A 23,737-nucleotide genomic window follows, 5' to 3' on the forward strand; every position below is an offset into this window, starting at 1 on the left:
TTATTCGATGAAATGGAAACGGAAAATACCAAGATACAATTGATCCTCTATTCGAGAGGAGTATTTATCTCTCCCAAATCTCTAGACACCGCTAGAGCCCAAAAACCAAAGAGATCTCAAATTTCAGCCAAATTCAAGATGCCCTAACCCTAGGAAAACAAACTATTTAATGAATACAATCCAAAAGGAAATCTCTAAACAATCCCTACATTCAAATTTCTCTCCTAACTCCCTCAAAAATCCTTCCAAAACGGCTCCGTTGGATTGGGCGGTTTAATCGGCGTTGTACAGGAGGTGGAGACGTTCCGCCTCTATTGCCCGTAAGCCGGTCCCGTATTGACCTGCTAGACCGGTCCAGTGGACCGGTCTAACAGCCTTCTTTTAGAGGATGGTATCTTCCTTGCCTTTCTTGATAACATCTTAAATTATCAACAAGACATCTAGATCATCATGCAACATTGAAGGCTTAAATGTTGAGGTTCCCAACATTCACCAACAAGTGCATCTCACCAAGGGTAGCAACTCTACAACAGACATGAATAGGTTTATTAAAAATTCACCACCAATAGATATGGATAAGATTGCAAAGCCAATGATATTCTAACTATTACTGAGGCTGACATTACAAGCAATAGGCAAACTCATAGCTATTTTTTTAATTTCTATTTATATTTAAAATTATTATTGGATAAAATAATAACTTATTATACACATTAAATTTGTAAATGAATGTTATAAATGAACCGGGGTTTGTGCCCACAAACCAAACCGACCTCCCTTACGCACAAGCTTACCCCAACACACATGAGAGACTTGAACACCTCGATCACATGATTTGCCTTAGGCTGCGTGGACAACACCTACAATCAGCGCTGCAATTTCATACGCCTCACCATAGCTAGTGATATTTTAATTAGTCGCATACCTAGGGTATAGCATAAACCTCCTATGTCATTCCCTTTCCTTAGACACCAATGATAGCATTGTCTAATAGCCATGAGCTCTTTCTTTTATTGTTCATGCTACATGCCACTGTGTGGAGATGTTTATTGATTTAGAGAAACAATATGATAAAGTTCCAAGAAAAGTGTTATGGAGAATAAGGAGGATCTGCATTGATATTTATTAATTTAGATAAAACATATGATAAAGTTTCAAGATAAGTGCTATGGAGAGTTCTAGAAAAGAAAGGGGTTAATAGTGCTTATACTCAAGTTATTAAGGATATGTATGCAGGAGTTGTTACTTGTGTTCAAACACAAGGTAGTTTGACCAAGTATTTTCCTACTTTTGTAGGATTACATCAAGGATCAGCCTTAAGCCCATATCTTTTTTCTTTACTCATGGATGTTCTCACTAGACATTTGAAAGAAGTTGTACCCTCATATATACTTTTTGCATATGATATTCTTCCAGTTGATAAGCCTAAAGAGGGAGTTGAAGGTAAACTTGAATTATGGAGGTTAACCATAGAGTCTAAACGTTTTCGTTTGAGTATATCTAAAACCGAATATATTGAGTGTAATTTTAGTAGTAATAGATCTATTTGGGGATGGTGACTTTGAGCAACAAAACAAAATACATTAATAAGAGTGCACGTTTTAGATATATTGGGTCTATTGTTCATAGTGATGGTGAAATAGATGGGATATTATTAGTAGAATTCAAGTTGAAGTGGAAGAATGCATCGGGCATGTTGTGTGATAGAAAAGTCTATAAGATGGTGGTGAGACCTGCAATGCTTTATGGTGCAGAATGTTGGCCGTTAAAAGAGAAACATAATATTAAGTGAAGTGTTGCAGAGATGAGGATGTTCAGGTGGATGAGTGGCTTTACTCTTAGGGGTTGTTTGGTTGACTGTAAAGAGAATGCAATGTAAAGTAAATACATTGAGGTTGTTTGGTTGTCTATAAAGTGAATATATGAAAACTATTTTTTAGTTTGGTTAGGTGTATGCAAAGTAAAGAAAAATCAATGTATTCTGAATATTTGGAGGTCATTTGATTTGGTGTTTGTAGAGTAAAGACTAAACAAAAATTTAATCAAGAACAACAAAAAATCGCAAAATCATAACTCTACCTATCAGGTTTTTCAAATCGAAGAACTGAAAAGAAGAAAAACCCTCACACTTGTAGTTCTAACAAGATTAGGCGATGACATAAGTCGCATAAACAAGCTAGAGAGAGTCCACTTCTTCTCGACAAAAGAAAAATAAAAGACAATCTGAATTGCAGATGAAGCAGAAGTAAAAGAGAGGGGACTAAAGGATCTATTTCTCACAAGATGAACCGGGGCCTTGATATGCTTGATGAGAGTGGAGCTACACTAGTTCTCCCTCGTGATGCAGGCAAAAATTAGGAAAATACAATATTTAAAACAAAGAAATAAGAAAAAAGAAATGCTTTCTAGTAAATAAGAAATTACACTAAATACTAAAATTTAGACAAAATACAACATTTAAAACAAAATAAAACTTCACTTTTATAATATAAAACGACACTTACAACTTTTGACGCTTACAAACACAAAAAAAAACACCTAAAGGAGCTTGCATTCGTTGAGAAGAAAGATACAGGTGGGGTGGTCAATTGCGGCGAGAAGAAAGAGGTAAGAGGCCAAAACGAAGGAGGACAAGCTCGCAAGCTTTCCTAGATGAAGGAGAATGGATGGAACAAGCTTGCAATCTTTTCCACGAGAACCCGTAGGTTTTGGCTTCCAAAAATTTGATTATATCATCCTTCTTTTATGCTTCAAGACACCTTATATTTATAGGAGAAACGGGGGCAGCTAAACAGCCCATAATTACCCTAATTAAACCAATTGAAATAGATAAAATGAAAGTCCAAGGGGCTGTCCAAAAATAGCACCCAAACAGCCAACAATCAGTCCAGAAACAGCACCCAAACAGTCACAAAGGGGCCAGCATTCACTCTAGAACAACAGCTGAAAAGCCACACAGGAAACTGGGTAAAACAGCCATGGGACAAGCAGCCAGGAGAGGAACCGAAGGGAGCATCCCAGGGGATCGAAACCAGCACCAGGAGAATCGGAACAGCCACCATAGAAACTGGAACCAGCAGCCAGGCCGGAAAAATTGAAGAGATATAGGGAAGGGGAAAGGAATAGGCAGCCAAGGGGGGAAGAACCAAAATGGGGAAACCGAAGAGCCAAAGGCAAGGGGGTATTAACCAAATAATGACACTTTATGAGCTGAATAAGTAGAAGCTCACTAATGAGCTGACTTTAGTAGAAACTTACAAAAATTACAACCCAGCTTATTTTGACCCCCCATGCCTACATCAGTTCTCCTCCGGTTGAAAATTCTCATCTCCTGATGAGGTTGTTTTTTTATTTATCCTGATGAGACGAATGAGGCATTTCAAGCTCTTGAATTTTTGCTTCATATCTTTTCAGAATTTCTTCTCGTTCTTGTTTGAATTGATCTTGTAGAAGTCGCTTCTTCTTCATGTGCTGCTCCGTACACATATGCATCTTCATCTGAAACTTGTATAGTTCATTTTGTAGGGGATCTGTTGAACTTCCTTCCGACGAAACCCATCCATCCATTGGAATTTGAACTTCATAAACTTCTAGATTGCATTCTTCCACAACTGACTCAATTTTATTGTCTTTTTACATTTTTTTTAACACATAAAAAAGACACGAAAAAGAAACCTAGGAAGACACAAACCTAGGCTCTGATACCAATTTGATGCAAATAAGAAAATACACGAAATACTAAAATTTAGACAAAATACAACATTTAAAACAAAATACAACAAAGCAAAATACAACTGCACTTTTATAATATAAAACGACACTTACGACTTTTGACGCTTACAACACAAAATAAAAACACCTAAAGGAGCTTTCCTAGACGAAGGAGAAGGGATGGAACAAGCTCGCAAGATTTTCCACGAGAACCCGTATGTTTTGGCTTACAAAAATCTGATTATATCATCTTTTTTTAAGCTTCAAGACACCTTATATTTATAGGAGAAAATGGGCAGCTAAACAACCCATAATTACCCTAATTAAACCAATTGAAATAGATAAAATGGAAGTCCAAGGGGCTATCCAGAAACAGCACCCAAATAGCCAACAATCAATCCAGAAACAGCACCCAAACAATCAAAAAGGGGTCAGCACTCACTCTATAACAGCAGCTGAAAAGCCACACAAGAAACCGGGTAAAACATCCACAGGACAAGCAGCCATGAGAGGAACCGAAGGGAGCAGCCCAGGGGATCGGAAACAGCACCAGAAGAATCGGAACAGCCACCACAGGAATCGCAACCAACAGCCAGGCAGGAAAAATCGAAGAGACACAGGGAAGGGGAAAGGAATAGGCAGCCAGGGGGAGAAGAACCAAAATGGGGAAACAGAAGAGCCAAAGGCAAGGGGGAATGAATTAAATAATAATAATTTATGATTTGAATAAGTAGAAGAAGCTCATTAATGAGCTAACTTTAGTAGAAACTTATAAAAATTACAACCTAACAAATTTTGACCCCCCCTGCCTACATCACCTCAGCTCATGCTTGTGATCCTTTCTAACGTACTTGGATTTCATCGTCGACCTGCAACCGTTCATATAGTCCGCTCAACACCAAACACCAACTCCTCAGCTATCGGATCTCCACCTCTCTTTCTTTCTCTTGTCCTACTCTCCCCTAAAATCCAATCCTTCCCGTGAGATAAATCAAACCAGACCCACCTCTCTTGATTGCAATGAGCACTGACGGTCTTCCCCATATGCAGATTTACAAGATTTGGCTGAAGACGCGAGCGAAAGCGATTTATGGGATTTGGCCAAAGAAGCACACTAAAGGGAGAAAGGTAGACCTTTATTGCGAGCGAGCTCCCGAAATGTCGATGGACGAAGAACACGACAATGGAGGAAGAAACAAACAAGGGGTACCGCATGCTTCTCTCTCGCACCAGTAAATTCCTTATTTGCTCTATTTGAGTGGGTTTAGTTTATTCATAAAATGAGCTGAAGCGGGAAGTTCCTTATACATTATGATTTTACTTTTCACTCTATCCAACATTATATCAAAAAGTAAAGAAGTAATGCATTACTTTTACACTGCATTTCTTTTTCTTCCAACCAAACAACCCCTTAGAGAATGGATACGAAATGTGCATATACATCTAAGGGTTGGAGTAGCTCGAGTGGAAGATAAGATTATAGAGAGTCGCCTTAGATGTTTTGGTCACATAATATGACAGACTTCCGATGACTCGGTTAGGAGAGTAGATGTATTAGATTTGGCTTATGTTAAAAAAGGTAGAGGTGGACCTAAAAGAATTGGTTAGAAAATAGAAGAAATGACCTTTCGTTATTAGATTTAAATGAGAATTTGATTCTTAATAGGACACAATGGAGAAAAAAGATTCATGTAGCCAACCTCACGTAGTAATATAAAGGATTGATGATGGTGTTGTTGTTGTTGCATGCCACTGTCTTATTATTTATGCTTATTATCTTTCTCAAAGCAGGTTTGAAAACTTATTTGATATTGTAAGTTTATTTTTATAGTAGTTTATTTGTATTTCTTTTGAGTTTGGGTAGTTCAATATATGTGCTTATTTCTTTCGGCTCTCTTCACTTATGTTGTTGTTCAAACTTTACTGATGCACTTTCATTATGATTTGCAACAATGAAATGAAATATTAGTTTATTTCTCATTACTTCTATGTTTTGTTAATATTATTTGTATATATACTTTACTTTATGTACATAATAGTTTTCATATCACTTCATATTTTACTGAAGTGTACCGCCTTTCGAAATTAGTGATGCTACAACTAAAAAAGTTAAATTTACGAATTGCAAGCTTTGTGGAATGAGATTGAGGAGCCAACTTTAGGGAGTAGATCTTTTGTGAGACATTTTTTGGCAATGAATTTTAAATATATTTCATCTTAGAATCTACTATTTGTACTTTAAGTTTGAAATTATATTTATATTAGACTTGATGGTGCATACCAAATCGAGAATGTTTTGATTTATGAGCAATTTATTGATATTAAATAATGCCCACTATAACGTCCTCTCATTCCTATTTCCTATCCGATCTGGTCCTCTCATCCTATTTCCTATCCGATCTGGTTTTCAAACCTTGGAAATTATAACAAATGATTTCTAACCCATTTCAAATCCTTTGAAAAATTAGAGATGCATTCGATAACAATCACAATTCTGATAAAAATTTTAAAAGAAAATGCAACCAAAAGAACAAAATAGCTTTTTTTAATGATTTACTTCCTTCTTGAACTAATAAGAAGCTCTGACTCATCTGAAGATCTCTGTGATCCCATCCTCCAAGCAAGGTGAGACATTCGAACATGAGGAGTTTCAAGCATCATTATAATATATGTAGTGTATGTGATTAGATGGGAAATAAGAGGGCAATTTTGGATTTTGGCAATATTAAAACCAAGGAAACCTATTTTTTGAAATGGAAAAATCATTATCTTTACTTTTGAATGCAACCTACTTTACAAGAGTTAAAAGCACACTTTTAGGGCAAGTGACCATCCAAAAGTATGGAAAACTCAATATTTTTCTGATTGAGAAAGGAAAAGCAATTGAAAGCCAAAAAAAAAAAATGAAGCCTCATTTGGCGACAACACTATGAATGAAGTCATAAATGGAGAGGCCTATATATGTTCCCTCATGAACTAAAATGAAATATCCACTTCATAAAAAAATTCTTCGAATTGATTATTTTTCAAAAGTCTTATACCAAATACCAAACTTCATCACTTATATATATATGGGAAATTACATACATATCACTCTATACCATCTTATTTACATATCTAACACCCAAAACTTTAATATTACATGCATACTATCCTATATTATTATTTTAATATCAAATGAGCCACCCATATTTCCTTCATACCACTCATATAATTCATTTCTACCACCCAAATTTGATATAAAAGTGAACAATGGATGGTATGTACACAATATTAAAGTTTTAGGTGTTTGATATGTAAATAGAAAGATATATGATGGTATGTATGTAAATACCCAATATTAATAATAACCAAAGTGAAGTTTCATATACTAAATAGTTATATAAATATTTTGATGGGTAAACAAGAATGAAGTAAATGATCAATTTACAGCAAACTATCTTAAGAGGTTTCGAAGTAACCATCAACAAAAAAAAAATTTACATCACCTAAATCTAGATGGAAATTTGGAAGTATATTCATGTCAAAATATAAAAATATTTTTCACCCTGTTGTTGTTAATGTGCTTGCAGTTGTCACCTTCAATATTTCATTGTTATTATTCCTATTCATGTTATTATGTAACCTTTTCACCGCTACCGTTCTCAACTATTGTTCACACTCGAACTGCATCTTGCCTTTATGTAGCCTCTCAAGTTTGGGTAAATTGTTTCCTATTCAGTGAGTAAGAAACCTAAGGCTTGTAGAAAATCATTAAACATTAAAGGGTGAAATAAATTTTCTATTTTAATTTGATGGGAATCTGATCTCCACAAAACTAACAAACAATAATAACCAAGAGAAAACGTAGCAAAAATTAGGGAGAAAGAATGAGATTATGGGCTAATTAACTAATTTTATTGATATCAGCACAACAAACTAAGATACAAGCTAATTTACAATTCAAGTGGTAGATAGACTCTACTTAAACCCTAGGCATGGCTAGGAACAACACCAAAGAAATTACTCCAAACACAAAATCATATTATAAAAATAAAACAACCTCATTAATCATAAATAAACATTCCTAATTTCCTCCCAAATCTGAATTCAAATCAGCCTTCTTTCATTAAATAAACCTTCCTAATTCCCTCCAAAATCTAAATCATCCCACTTTCCCTAAATAAACATTCATAATTCCCTCCAAATTTTGATTTTCTATGGTAAGTAATTAAAGGTAGAATTAATCCCCTTCAAGACACCCTCTCTCCTTACCTGTCGCCCACACTAGTGGGGCCCACAGAGCTCTTCAGTCGGCCAGTTAAACCACCCCCCTTGTTGAGGCAGGGTTGATTGGTTGGATCGGCTTAGCCAGTCCATCACAATTTTCTTGCATATGTGCTTGTTGGATGTGTGTTCTTCGAATGATACATAGATGTGAATGATTACTTCTAAGGAGATGACTCCTTGTATTGGCATGCAGCCTACTCTTTGGGGTGATTTTTATCTTTATTATTACCCATTAATTTGATTAGTCATCAGTATTGCATGGTGAACGAAATTTTATCACGTAAGATGCAAGTTGGTAATTTTTTTTAAAGAATGAACTTGTTTAGTTATTGAATTTAATTGATTGAAAGTAACACAGATGTTTTCAAAAATTGATCCTAAAGGTGACTATCATCAAACTAGAATTTAATTTCTGTGACAAATGAAAAATAAAAATAAAAAACCTTTAAGGTGAATGGCAGGTAATGCTTTCGGATTGTTTAGTGCTTGAAGAACATTTGTGTTAAAAAAAATCAAAGTTGATGATCATTCATTAAAAAATTTTATTTTTCAACCTTGATGGCATATTTAGTAAATTTGCAATGAACACTATGGCACTTGCAAGAACTTTATGAAATATTGAAATCGGGTGATATTATTACTTGCTTCGCATAATAAAATGTAGTATTTTTTAGACATGTTATCCCTTATCAAAGAATCAAAGTCAATAACTCAAAAGGAAAAGGCAATAATAGAGTGGCCAAGACTTAAGTCCATCATGAAGGTAAGAAGCTTTCTTGTCTTTGCTACTTATTTTCACTATTTTGACTGAAATTTTATTACTTTGATTGCTCGTGTTAAAAGCAAAAAAAGTTTTGAATGGACTATGGTTTAAAACAGCGGTTGAAGTGTAAGCTTCAAGGTGTGACTCAGTATGAGGAATGTCCCCAGTGATGCTTAGCCTTTTTTATTTGAGGCACACACCTAGAGGATTTATGCGCCTAAGCACCTCAAATTAATTAATATTAAAAAAAATTGTTTACTTATAGTATATTTACAATATACTTAATAGTTCATATATAAAGTATATTAAACTTATATATCATACATTTTGAGTCAATTGAAAACGCTCTGTTTAGGTCAAGTGAGCACAAGCTGCGAGACTCGTGAGTCATTCGGAGCAAGAGACAGTTCGAGTGTGGTTGGCTACAAGCAAATTGGTAGGCTAGGGGAGAAATTTGAGAGCAAATGTGTTCATATAGGTGTGGTTTGGGGTAATTTTTTTTTCTTTTATAAATAAAAAGCACTGAATTATTATCTTGATTTTTTATAAAAGAAAATGATTGAGAATAGTTCTTACATTCTCAACAAGATGGTTCTAGTACTAGAAATTATTTTCTTTTCTCTAATAGAAGAGCTCGGGGAATAAGTCTCTTCGTATTATGTTTAATAAAAAATTAAAGATTGACCCCTCAAGTAATAAAGACAGAAATGGTGATGATGAAATTAATCCTTTGATTGTTGATGATGTGCAATCTGATAATGAATGGAGAACACAAAAAAATGATGAAGGCTTTAAAATTGAAGATGAAGGAATTGCCTTGTGGGAAGATAAGAATGTAAATACCATTGCTAATCTATGATGCACCGACACGCCTCTTAAAGAGGGTATGCAGTGTCTGACACGTGTCGGACACGGACACGCGTCGGACACTGCATGGACACGTGTCCGACACGGCATTGGAGTGTCGGAATTTAAAACATTAAAATTTAAATCGGAAAACTAGCAGCCGGACGGAAATCCAAGGGCAAAGGCACAAAAAACAATAGCCCATGGTGAAAGTCAAGGAGCCACACATGGGAAACAACACTTCTTGGAATTCCAAAAGCCGATTTGGAATTCCAAGAGACAAACATAATTAAAGACATAAAAATAATAAAAAGTACATTTAATAAAAAGATAATTATGAACTAAATGTTAGCTAATAATGAGCTAACCCTTAGTTCAATAAGTGAACTAAAGACCAGCTCATAAATGAGCTAAAATTTCAGCTCAATTTTGATTGAGCTTGTAAACTCGAGGGAGGCCAAAATTGATTTATTTTGGACATGAGTTGACCCCCCTTTATCTATATCACTACTTAAATGGGATGGTTATTAGTCAAAAAATTCAATATATAGGACATACCAATACCATGGTGATCTTTTTTCCAAACTCGAGGATTAGCTCCAACAGCCATGCAACTCAATGGTTATTTATAAATACAGTTATTAAATACAAGTATTTATTGCACTGCTTTCCATACCCACTTCAAATGGCTACTTAGGCTATACAAACACATGTAGTAGGAAGGTTTAGGGCCTTTAGGCATTCATTGGTCTAATCATTTAAAATTGCATGCCCTGTATATTGAAAACAAATGCTTCTATATTATCTTAGCTTAATAATTAAAACTGGAGAATGTAATGGCGTGATAATAACTAGAAAAAAGAACACTCTATATACTATACGTGAGTTAATTATCTATGTTGCCTTCCATTCATCAAAGTGGTGATTATAAAAGCAGAGGTTGAAGTGAGATAGGGAGGGGAGCTGTGGCGAATGTCTTAGAAAAAATCTACGAAGCTTTAATATGGCAACGCACTGACCTTTCCAGCCCTTGAGAAAAACTCATATACGTCTCTTTCATCTGCCTTCAAACAAATCTGCGAGCAGGAAGGCGATAAAGCAAATAAGCAACCAAAGATAATATCTGTGCATGTATAAAAATCAATGTCGGCTTACTTCAATTATTAAAAGAAAAAAAAAACGGTAACCTGATAAGCAAATACAGTTCGCTGATCTCGCTCTGGATCAGCCTCGGGTTCAGCACCTTCATCTTTCTTTTCTCTACGCCTGCAATGTCAGAACTAATATAAACCACTGCACATCTGGAGAATCAAGAAATCAACTAGCAAAACAAAGTGCAAGATCGTAGTTTAGAATCGTCAAAGAAATAGGGAAAAAATTAATAGTTGCAGTTATTGCAGCTTTGAAGATGAAATGATTTGAGGGAAAGCACAGAAACTCTAAAAGTCATGCAGAAGTGGGCTATTAAAAAATCTTTTCTTCTCACCAAGAAAGTAAAACCTCTCATTTTTATAATTAAATTCCTATACACTCCATCAAACTTGTAGCTATAAATATGCTAACTAGCTCTTATATGTTGCGAAAAAACCAAGGAAATTAAAACTCAGGTTTATTCAAAAAGACACAAAATTAAAAATATCTAGTACACAATAAGCGATGTATAACATTATAAAATAGTCTGCAGCACTAAAAGAAGAACTTCCACCAACTATTGGTATTACACAAGAACTTTAGAGTGTGCCAGAGAGAGCAGCTTGCATAAGAGATTTGGGGACTGCATATGGATGGCGAAATAGTGATGGATTGCCAAAGTGAATAATAACATGGTTGGTAGCATTTACATCTCATAGAGGAGGTGCAAGAGCTACATATTGCCAGCACGGAGCTGGAGGTGCAAGAGCTACGGATTGTCAGGTGGCACTGGGATAGGCTGGGCAAGCCAAGAGGAGCTAATTGAGGCTTGATTAATGGAATTGAATGCATGGCTAGCAGGAGCTGACAGAAGCTTGATTAGTGGAATTGAATGCAGAATTTGATTTGTTATTTTCAACATTTCCACGCTCCCTCTCATGCTGGAAACATATGTTTATTATACCAATTTTGGAAATAAGATTGTCAAATTGTAATTGATTAAGAGCTTTAGTAAGAATTTCAACAATTTATTACTCTCTTGGACCGCAATGTCTCAAAACATCGACTATGCATGCATTTTTTAAGTTTGGTAGGAAGGTCAAGCACCGACAAAAATGCCCCCCCTACATAGGGACATCGAAAGGGTACTGAAATTTTCAGTAAATAAATTTACAAAGAACAAAATTAAAATGATTTTTTTGACTCAATAATACAACAAAAAATCAAAATACAATTGTAAAATGGTGAAAAAATAAAGATCAAATAACATACTATAATGTGATTCCGTCACATCAAGTAAACAACAACAACAACATCCAGCCTTATCCTAGTACGTGGGGTCGGCTATATGGATACTTTTTCTCCACAGTGTTTTGTTAAGAGTCAATTTCTCATTTAAATCTAAAAAAAATGGTCATTTTAAACATTTTCTAAATGAGTTTTTTAGGTCTACCTCTACATCTCTTAACATAGATCAAATTTAATATATCTACTCTCCTAACCGGGTTATCGAAAGGCCACTGTTTTATGTGACCAAACCATCGAACATTTTTCTCTCTAATCTTATCTTCCACTAGAGCTACTCCAACCTTTTCACATATATGCTCGTTTTGTATCCTTTCTCTAAGAGTAAAGCACTCATCCACCTGAGCATCATCATCTCTGCAACACTTAATTTAATATTATGCTTCTTTTTTAATGACCAACATTCTACATAATAAGCATTGCAGGTCTCATCACCATCTTATCGAATTTTCCCTAAGTTTGAGAGAGAGAGAGGGGGGGAGGGGGTTCTATCACACAACAAGCCCGATGCATTCCTCCACTTCAACCATCCAACTTGATTTCTACTAATAATATCCCCATCTATTTCACCATCACTCTAAACAATATAGATCAAAGATATCTAAAATGTGTACTCTTATTAATGATTTGATTGTCCAAAGTCACAATCCTCCCATTAGATCTATTACTACAAAATTTACACTAAATGTACTCGATTTTAGATCTACTTAAACAAAAACCTTTAGACTCTAAATTTGACCTCCATAATTCAAGTATATATTCAACTCCCTCTCTAGTCTTATCAACAAGAAGAATGTCATCACCAAAAAGTATATACCATGGTGCATCCTCCTGTAAATGTCTAGTAAGAACATCCATGAGTAAAGCAAAAAAGATATGGATTTCAAGCTGATCCTTGATGTAATCCAACTAAAATAGAAAAATAATAGGTCCAACATCCTTGTATTTGAACACAAGTAACAGCTCCTACATGCATATCCTTAATGACTTGAGTATAAGCATTATTAACCCATTCCTTTTATAAAACTCTCCATAGCACTTCTCTTGGAACTCCATCATAAGCTTTCTCTAAATCAATAAATATCATATGCAAATCCTCTTTATTCTCCATATTCTTCTCCATCAAAACTCTCAATAAACGCATAGCTTCCATAGTAGACTTACCCGACATAAATCCAAATTGATTTTGAGAAACATTAGTATCACGTAGTAACCTATGCTCAATAACTCTCTCACAAAGTTTTAAAGTATGATGCATTAACTTAATTCCTCTATAATTTTCACACTCGTGTATCACCTTTATTCAAAAAGGAATCAACACACTCTCTCTACTCATCTGGCATCTTTTTAGTCTTCAAAATAATATTGAAATTTTTTGTAAGTCAAAAAATTCCATCCTCTCTTAAGCATTTCCAAACATCTATTAAAATATCATCAGGTCAAACAATTTTTCCACACTTCATTTTCTTTAAAGCCTCTCTAACTTCGATTTTACTAATACGACAATAAAAACAAAAATCTCTATTTTCATTTAGGGTGCTAAGCTCACTAAAGTCAATCGTATTCTCACAATTTTCATTGAAAAGTTCTTCAAGTAAATTACAAGGCCCAAAATTGAACACAAACACTGACCTATAACAAAATGTACAAGGGACTTGTAATGAACGTGGATGCTTGCCTACAAGTTGAACTAGAGCCTACCTCCACTCATAGAGCCCTCTCAAATAACTCAGAACTCCCAAAAACCCGCATGGTGAACTTGAATCGCAAAAATGAACAAGGAAGCGTCCCTATTTATTAAAAAAAATCATTACCCCAAGGCTCGCCACACTATATTATAATCATATGAAAATGAAATTTTGGCAACATAAAAAATGTGGCAAGAATTCTAATTCTTCACAAATGCCACAAACCCACAACACCTAAACACAAGTAGACATAAAGCAAAAGGCAATCCTTTTAAATTTTAAAATGAAACTTTATGTGCATTTCAACAACATATGTGCACACAAATAATAAAAATTCTAATACATTTAAATAATGCATGCATTCCAATATAATTCCGTGCATCCACCTCAAAAAGAATCACATTATCTTGAGTAGCGTGCACAACTCAAAGAAGCATGCCACCATTCCAACAACTTCCAAATACATCGAAAGGCATGCAAGCACACAATGCAAATGCACCAAAAAAAGCACAAGTGCGACGTATATGCGCATCAAAATGCATGCAACTACATTGTGCATATTGAAAGGTGTGCAAGAGCACCATGACTGCGTATCAAAAAATGTGCAAGTACAATGAAAAGCATACAAACACACTAGTCAAATAACCCAAAAAAGTGTGCAAGTATACCATATAAGCAAATCGAAAAGTGAGCAAGTATATTATTGAAAAGTGTGCAATTGCATCATATAAGCATATCAAAAAGCAAGCAAATGTAATGTGAATCATAAAAATGTACTACGCAATCCATCGAAAAGATGTGCATGCCATCTGAAGGGATAATTGTTAAAACCAATATATTTGTATGTGCTCAAATAAACATGTTAAACAGCTAAACAAAAAGTATAAGATTGATGCACGGATTAAAAATAAGATTTAATTTAAACTCAACCTACACCAATAATCATGCAAGTCTTTTGAAAAATGAGAAAAAATCTTTCTTTTTTTTAATTAACAAACTCTTTTTTGTATAAATTCAAGCTCTCAATTTTACCGGATTTCCGAGCAAGCCACCCTACCTCTAGGACAAGGTCACAAGCCCCTCCGAATTTCTATCCTATGTGTCCCCAAGAATGAAGTTCACAAGACTTCAACCTCTTGATAAATTATCACTATGCTAATTGAAACAAAAATTTTCAACCAAGCAAATACAAGAACCCAACACTTATACTAATATTTTGCATTTCAAATGCAACTGTGAATGTTAATTATGGATCCAATCCTCTATAAACAAGTCGGCAAATTTGACAATCCCGACTGCAACAAAAAATGAAAGCGTTCCAAACCCTAGTAATGGTCATATTGAAAGCAAATATCAACTAAAGAGGATACTACTTTCAAAATACCACCATATCCCAAAGCATATTATTTCGAGGCCACATCTAGACAAAATTATAAAAATTCAAAAAAGAAAAGTATAAATCATAAAATATCAAGTAAAATATATCTCCCAAAAACGTAAAGCAACAAGTCATCCACCCTCTATAACTATTTGTTAAGAGTGACAAATTTAAGAATAACTGAAGCCAACAAAGGGTCAATTTATTGCCAAGCACATCAGTATCTTCACTCTCAAATGATCACTCATCAATAAAATATGTCACGAGTTTTCTAACTAATAACTTTCCAACAAATGGCACATGAAGTAAATAATTATAACCTTGAATGGGCGGTTTTATCACAAAACTGCACCATTAAATTACGGTCGCAACCAAAGCTTATAAGTTTTACAATAGATTAGAAACCATGAGTCGTGAATCAAAGATGTATTTGCATCATAAGATGGATTTGATAAGATATAAAGTAGCATGTTAGCCAAGGTTAATATAAATTTATCCCTTTAAACAAACATTCATCCTAAGTTTATAAGGTTCTATTGGATGACACAACTCATAGTTCCCAACAAGAATCCTTCATCCATAATGGGTCGACTACCTTTGCTAAAAAAGTAGATCATGGTCGATGACAACCCAATAAGATGGAATCATGGGATTTTAATCAGGCTCGTCATGATTCCACCCACCATTCGCTCTAATTTACAATTATAAATTTTTCAATCTAAGCCAAATTGCTACTATTGTATGTTAAACATTTAGCATCTGACGATTAGCCTTAATCAAAAGACTTTAACGTCACCCAGAAGAGAAATTAATCACCAGTGCTTGCACCTAAAGGAAACATAGAACTATATATTAAAATCCTCATAAAATGAGAGCAAAATCTCTAGGTAGTGTTTATCTTCATTATGATTTGTCATTTAAAAATTTCTTATAGAACACAAACACTCTTAAAAGAACCGGGCATAAATTTTCAAAGTCTACACCGACTAAGGCCAATAATGGGTGGAATTGCGATGGCGACAGAAAATGGCCGACAAACAATGATGACAAGGACATCGAATGGCAGACAAAGAGTGATTGCAGGTGGCGATGGCTACAATAGGCAGACAATGGAGGTAAAATAATTTCCTCTAGTTTCTCATTATTTTTAATCATTGTATTGCTTCAACTATTTAAATATGAATCATCTTCTTAATTTCATAGTAATGACTAGGTTTGAACACTTAGACTTGAGCTCAAGCATGATTAATTAGTCAAGCATAAGTCATGGGTGAATAGAGCTTGACTTAACTCATTTATGCCCTTGAGAGTGTCTAATTAAATATACTTTAGAAACTACTAATTTAATCACGTAACTTCATTAGCTAGCATAATTATACTAAATAATAGGCCACTAAAATTAACATGAGAATCATAATTATTTTTATCTTTATAGAAATTCAAATGTTAATATAAAAAATTTAAATTAAATTGATGAATTAAACTATTTGGTCCACATAAACTTCCATCATACTTGTAACTCTATTATTATGCCTCGTTTTAAGTGTGTTAAATGAACGAAAGTTGAGGAGTCATTAAATAATTGATTGAACCATAAACATTAAAAAAAGGCTTTTGATTCCAAAAAAAAATGCTAACAAACATAAATCAAACAGTAGGTCAATTTATAGAACTTGTTCAAATATCTTAATAAAAATGCATAAATGGGCCTTAAATGAACAACCATTGAGCTACTTGTCGATTGTATTGGTTCAATTTTTTATATGAATGGATCATTTTCAAATAAATGGATACTTATGTGATTCTCTTATAGAACATACTCCATATATCTTTGTCCAAATAAATGGATACTTTTAAAGCATTGAAATCGTCATATGGATACCTTTAAAATATCCATGAATCATAAAATCAGCTCACCTTCCTCCACCATTAGCTGGGAAACTCTATCAAAAATTAGCTATAAAAGCACCTAAGGTGAAGACTCCTCTCATAAAACAAAAGCTTGTGAATGCTGAAGAAGGGAAATGCATGCATTTGTGTTACTTTTAGCTTGAAAATTTTGATGAAGTTACAAGTTTTAACCGAACCAACTATGACGAATTGAGTCATTCTGAATATTCTATGGTTCCTATAATACTACAAGATTACTGTAAGCAAGCATAGCTCCCATTAGCAAGTTCATGCAAGATCTTTTCCCATGGAAACTGATGGGGACATCAGATCATCATGGAGAGTTTATCAGAGACGCGGCCGCCGATCTACGGCCACGATCCAGTCTTTATATTTTTGAGTCGTTGATGTATTTTTATTTTCATGTAGCTTGTTATTTGCTTATGTGGCATTGTGAGCCGTTGTATTTTTTTTATTTTATTTAGTTGCTTAAGTGTTTTCTTTCTCGTAGTACCCCTCTTATGGGAGTTGTCGTATGTAAGCCCAAAGGGCGTTTGTGTCTTTGTTTCGAGTCATGTTGTAAGAGGCTATTTAAAGCCCCACTTTATTCTATTATGCTTAATGAATGATTATGAGAAAATTTTCCTGCACTTGTGTTTGAGAGCCTTTGAGAGTTCTTGGAGAGTTTTGGAGAGATCCCTTGGAGAGGGAGATTGGCGTATCACCCACCAACCTTAGAGACGGCCGGGTTCGTGGTTTTATCTTCTTTATCTTATCATCACCTCCTCGTCGAGCTTCCAAAACCCTCCACCCATCCTCCAATTTTCCTCTCACCTGGATTGGATTATTTTATTGCCTAAGTGTCATATTCCTTTTGGAAATAAAGTAATTTTCTTGTTTCCTCTTCTCTGTTTTGCCTCCCAACACTTGTCTTCCCGCTGTTACCCGTATCTCCCCTCCCTTTCACAATTTCTCTCCACATCTCATCTCTTATTGTTCACAGCCATACCTTTATCCCTTCTAACCCTCTTCTCCCATCATTGAGAGCTAAACTTCTTATCAGATTTTGAGGGGAAAACCTGAAACCTTTTCTAGAATTTCTGAAAGGGATATTCAGATTTTGTGGGAGGACAAGTGGAGCTAGTTATTGCCACCACTTGCGAGACGGATCAAAGACCGAGGAGGTTCTACTTCCAAGCATCAATGAATGACGGGATCTATTGACGAGCACCTCGAAGGCATCGAGTGGAGGATCGCAACATCCCCTTAAGCAAAGGTTTTCTCTTTCCCACTTGCATTCAATTTCTTCTAAATCCAAGTTCTCAATTGGTTAGATTGTCATTGCGAAAGTCTCCTCCAAGTGATCTTGCTAAGCTTAGTGATTCGTAGGGATTGAGTGTGCTTTCCATGCATCCTAACTCTCGTTGTTAGATTAAGGATTACATTGAAGACTACTACTTTGCATTGTTTTACTTGTCTTACTTATTTTAAAAATTTCAAAACTTGGAGCATGTGATTTAGCCTACGCAAAGCGCCTCTTTAATTGTTTTAATTGACGTTGAGAATTGCTAATAATTTTAATCCTAAATTATCCTAATCAAAGAATTGTGCAATGCTTAAAATGAAGCCATAAGCATGTCACCTAATTAGTCCTGCATCAGAAACCCAAAAGGATCTGCAAAATTTCATTGGCTCCCTAGCATCCATCAGAGAAAGGAAAATAATGCAATCCAAATTCCCCGTATCTACTTAGCAAATTATCAATGAAAATGCAGATGATGTACAGTTAAGTAAATAGTTGCAGCATGGGAATGTCTCAGGTAGAGCACATATTTGATGATTATTAAGCAACCTCTGTTTACTTCCCAGAAATAAATTATTTCAATCTATTGAAGATCATTGATACTCAATACCAATTAAGAGTTAATCCAGTGTAAGCTATATAATGTCAAACTTTGTACAAACCATACAAACCTATGTTTAAAGCCAATATATTATTGCTCCACCTAACAGATTGGAAAGATTTGCACAGCACTCATTAGATCTTTCCACATGAAATGCTGCAAAGTGCAAAAAGTCCAGGCGTTGTCTGTATTCTTGAAGAATTTAAAATTGCAGCTACAATTTCTATGAATGTCCAAGATTATTAACCATCTCAATAGCAAAACTGATATTGTTGTGCTTTATCCATAACAAGCTCCATATCCATCACTTTACTTCTTCGGTATGATAAAATGAACTTTAGATAGGCAATGATAGACTACAGGTACTAAAACTTGGGAATATGAAAACTAAATTTTTATTTCAATTCTCTAGGCAACACCATTAATTCAAATAATTAATAAAACACATTGATTGATATTCCAAAGAAATACTAGAAGTTCACGGAGAGCATGCCTAAGAACTCGCTAAGGATATGAGCCTTAACCACTCACATTTACTTAGTGAACTCACAATATTGTGTTGCTACTGTTTAATTTTGTGATAAAAACTCATTTGAAAATAGTACATGTGCAAGGAGATAATGAGTACGCAGCCAGGGGAGCATCACTATCCCATTTAGTGAAGAAAGAACAACGAATTAGTTTTACATTCCCTCATGATCATTTCTAATATTTTGAATTTTAATAGCCTACCTTATTATGCTATCTTGAGTAAAATTATGAATTCTAGTCTCCATGCAAAAACAATTGTATTTGGGACTTCTGTTTCAAAAAATAAATGCAATAAAAGGGAGTTAAGAAATAGTCAATTTCCCTGAAAAGAGGGTCCATTGGTGCAAGATTCAACCGGCCGTGCTACGTTCTAAAATGAATTACTTTTTTTATCTAAGTATTGGCTTTTATGAAGAAACTGACAGCTAACTCCTAATGACATCTCAGCAAATCAAACTTCGGGCCACAGCATGCAATAAAATCATCTCAAAGCAGCCTTTGCACTTGACTTCTATGAAAAAATAAAATGAAAAAATTAATTCCATGAATCTCCCAAGTACCACACATCTGCAGACCACTTCAGCAAGAGAATGTACCTGTAAAACCAACTTCGGAACCAGAGTTTTATAAAATGAAGTTTGACGTAGACAGCTTCTGAATATGCCATTGATTACAAGTATTTACATTAAAGAAAAATGATCAAGTAAAAATTAGCACCTGAACTCTTACGGAAAAAAAAAACTAAGTGGTGAAGATAGACCACAAATTAAACAAAAACTAATGAAATGTTTTGATGATGAGAATTTGAGTAAATGGGAGATAAAAATGGATTGATAGATTCAAATCAATTACTACAGAGTCACAAAAGATCCATAAAATAATTGATTTTTTTAGCGAATTTCATCTCAAACTCACACACATATGCAAGGCATCAAACCCAGGAACTCTTTTTCGGGAGCCTAAGATCCCAACAAGCTAATGTGGGCAGCATAAAAGATTGGAATTTCATTACATTTCTTTCAGTACTGATATGTTTGGAGGCAGCGTTCTAACTCCAGGCTATCAATTCTCAGCTAATGGTTTAGAACTACCGCTTGAAATATTACAGCCTTCTGAAGTGCCAATAGCAGGCTTTCAGGTTCATTATACACACGAAATGATGCATATGATGAAAAAGAAATGACGAAAGAAAGTGCGTCAACTGCACCTGGGATCCCGGTGGTCTCTTTCCCTAAAGTCCCTCGAATGCTCCGTCTCCTTGCTTCTCGAATGCTCCGTCTCCTTGCTTCTCGAATGCTCCGTCTCCTTGCTCCTTTCACTGTGACGATCTCGCTCATCATCAACATGCCTCTCCGAACGACTACTGCTGCGTCTTGGCCGATCCCGTTCTCGCTCTCGAGCCCGGTCACCCTCCCGAGCCCGGTCACTCTCCCTCTCACTAACCCTCTTTCTGTCCCTCTCATTATCCCTCCCATTCCTCTCCTCCCTGGGCTCTCTCTCCCTCCGATGCCGATCACTCGCCCCGTGCCTCGACGACTCCCTATCCCTCTGCCCATCACCTTCGCCCTCCGACTTGGCCCGTTTCGATCGGTGATGGCCGTCGTCGCGGTGCTTTGAGCTCCGACTTCGATCCTTATCCTCGGACCTCGCCGCGCTGCGTCCGTTAGTGGAATCCTTCTTCAGGGAGTCCAGATTCTCCACCGTCTTTTCCAAATACTCATACTCGTCGAAATCCATCTCACCTTTGTCAGGAGAAACCAGTTGGAACCCTAGAAATTTAGTAGAGAGCCGAGCAGAGAAAAAATCTCGGTGGTGACGAGAAGACGTTTTACCGATGCGGATGCGGGTCTACACCGTATAGGTTTTGATTTTTGAAGTGAAACTTGACTTTTATTGTCATGGGGAAATACGATGTCGTTTTTTTATTTTTTATTTACCATCGATATTTTTATGATATTTCTTAGCATTTTTTGACATCAGTATTATTTTTATTTTTGATAAAAAAAAACTGAAAAATAGAAGGTTTAAAAAGAAAAATCTTCGACCAGGGGAATAAATCATTAAGAATTTTAAAAGAAAAAATACAAATATGAGAAACAGTTTCAGGATGATTGAAACAAAGATTACAAATAAGATTAATAGGAATACTTCTTTTAATAAGTTCGGCAACATTAACCAGAACCACTCAATTACATGCAGAAAAATGAATTGAATGACGTTTATGAGATAAAGGTGTGCCAAAACACCTTCTACAAATCCTTTTAAAAGTCATCCATAAATGATGAAAAATTAGGCTTTTCATTCATACACCATAAAGATAATAAGGAAATCGGTATGAATTTGAATCTTAAATGTATGTTGTTTAAGATAATAAGGAAATAAAGAAGGGAAACACCACTTGTTATAGCGAATAATATCAACAACAGACACATTAAAGGGATCAATATTATAAGACGAGGGAATCATATCAACTAAGGATTACACTAAGCACCAAGGGTCCCACCAAAGGGACTGGCTACTATTGTCATGTATATTGAAAGAAAAATTTTGCATAATTAAGGAAGCTACCATGTACAAATGTTTCCAGTAGGAAGAAACTTTCCCAATAACTGCCTTCCAAAAAGAGATGTAAGAGTTTTTAAACCAAATGTTACGCAAAAAATTAGAGTTAAGGCGTCTCTAGATAAGGGAGGCAAAGTAAGCATGACATAGAGCCTTAATGGAAGGGAAACCAGCCTCACCACAAAATTTGAGTAAGCAAGTGTTCTTCTAAGAAATGATGTGGAGCTTCTTATCCTTGGTGTCACCATGAAAGATGAACCTAGCACATAACTTATCAATAAACTTGCCATAAGATTTAGGTATAATTGAGCCTATAATATAATATACAATAGAGTTCCATATAGAATATCTAACAAACTATAATCTCCTAGTAAAAGAGATAAGCTTAGCTTTCCAACCATCCAATATAAATGATTTCTTTTTGCATGAGGGGTTGAAAATCAGAGACCCTAAGCCTTCTCGATGAGATAGGGACCCCTAAATATTTAAAAATACACTCACCAGAAGGCAATTTCAAAATATTACAAAGCATGTCAATATTTGAAGTGCTAAATGAGAAAATATAGAGCTTTTTTTTTTTTATTTGGCTACTTGTGTCATGATCAACTTCATTTGGCATGAAAGAAATGTGAAAAGGTATATTAGTTTCTTTGTTTGTCACAATACTTTTTTACTTAACATAAATAAGGCCATCAAGGCTAAGACTTTGTGTTGGCAACACTTTGATGAATTTTACTTTATTTATTAATGATTTACTGCCCTTCTTGTGTCATGATCAACTTCATTTGGCATGAAAGAAATGTGAAAAGGTATATTAGTTTCTTTGTTTGTCACAATACTTTTTTACTTAACATAAATAAGGCCATCAAGGCTAAGACTTTGTGTTGGCAACACTTTGATGAATTTTCACACTTTATTTATTAATGATTTATTGCCCTTTTTCAGTTGTTTTGGTGTTTGATCTTGTTGTCTATATTTGTTGTAGTTGTTGTGTTTTTTTTTTTTTTATCGGACTATGATGAAGCTCATTTCCTGCAGCCAACCCTGGAAGGTCGTGGTGTGGTTTTGGCAACTGTGGTGCTCCTTTTGGCTAAGTCTACAATTTTTCTTTGCTCTTGTGGTACTCTTTTTGGTTCATACTACAGTAATTTTTGTCGATTTTTAATTGGGGATTTTTATTTTTTCTAGTTGATTGCACAAGTGGATGGCCTTCCAGCCATGGCAACTAGGCTGGACATTTGCTTCGATTAGTGATTATCTATTTTGGGAAATCTTTTATTTATTTCATGAGTCTAGCTATTAGTGTGGATGGGTGGTTTCTCCTACACTTGCCTTTTTATCTATCTATTGCATGGTTTTTGTTATATGTTGGTTTGGCTTTTTCATATGCAATTTTCTATTTTTGTCTTCCCACATTTGGGATTTCTATTTGTAATGTTTTTATTAGTAACTTAATTGGCTAATCCCATAAATTTTCCTAGCAAAAAAATCTTATTAGAATATTTAATGGAATAATATTCCAATTAATTATATCCTTGCCATGTTTAATAATCATGATAATATAATCTATGATAGTTTGCTCAAAATTAAAATAGGCTAAGTATGAATCAATATATGTTCAAATGTTACTTTGAACTTTGATTAGATATGATTTAATCAATGCACAATCATCATTTAAAGATTCTTCAAACATTGATCGATTATGATTTGAGCATTATTCAATTATGATTCGAGCATTGTTCGATTATGATTTGATGAT

At 34.9% G+C, this 23,737-nt stretch overlaps 1 protein-coding gene across 1 annotated transcript in view; it reads right to left on the minus strand.

Annotated features, from left to right (window-relative positions):
- The window catches only part of LOC110116225 (RNA-binding protein 39), a 79,264-nt gene extending 57,987 nt beyond the window's left edge, over positions 1-21,277 (minus strand). Inside the window, exons 1-3 of the mRNA XM_020849760.2 lie at positions 20,624-21,277; positions 10,777-10,855; positions 10,609-10,665 (exon numbers count right to left, since the gene is read on the minus strand). Of these exons, the coding sequence (XP_020705419.1) occupies positions 10,609-10,665; positions 10,777-10,855; positions 20,624-21,153 (666 nt within the window). The 5' untranslated portion in view covers positions 21,154-21,277. The remainder of the gene's footprint in view (positions 1-10,608; positions 10,666-10,776; positions 10,856-20,623) is intronic.
- Between the last annotated feature and the right edge of the window lie 2,460 nt (positions 21,278-23,737).

Source organism: Dendrobium catenatum, unplaced genomic scaffold (assembly GCF_001605985.2).
Source record: "Dendrobium catenatum unplaced genomic scaffold, ASM160598v2 fragScaff_scaffold_156, whole genome shotgun sequence".
Lineage (NCBI taxonomy): Eukaryota > Viridiplantae > Streptophyta > Magnoliopsida > Asparagales > Orchidaceae > Dendrobium > Dendrobium catenatum.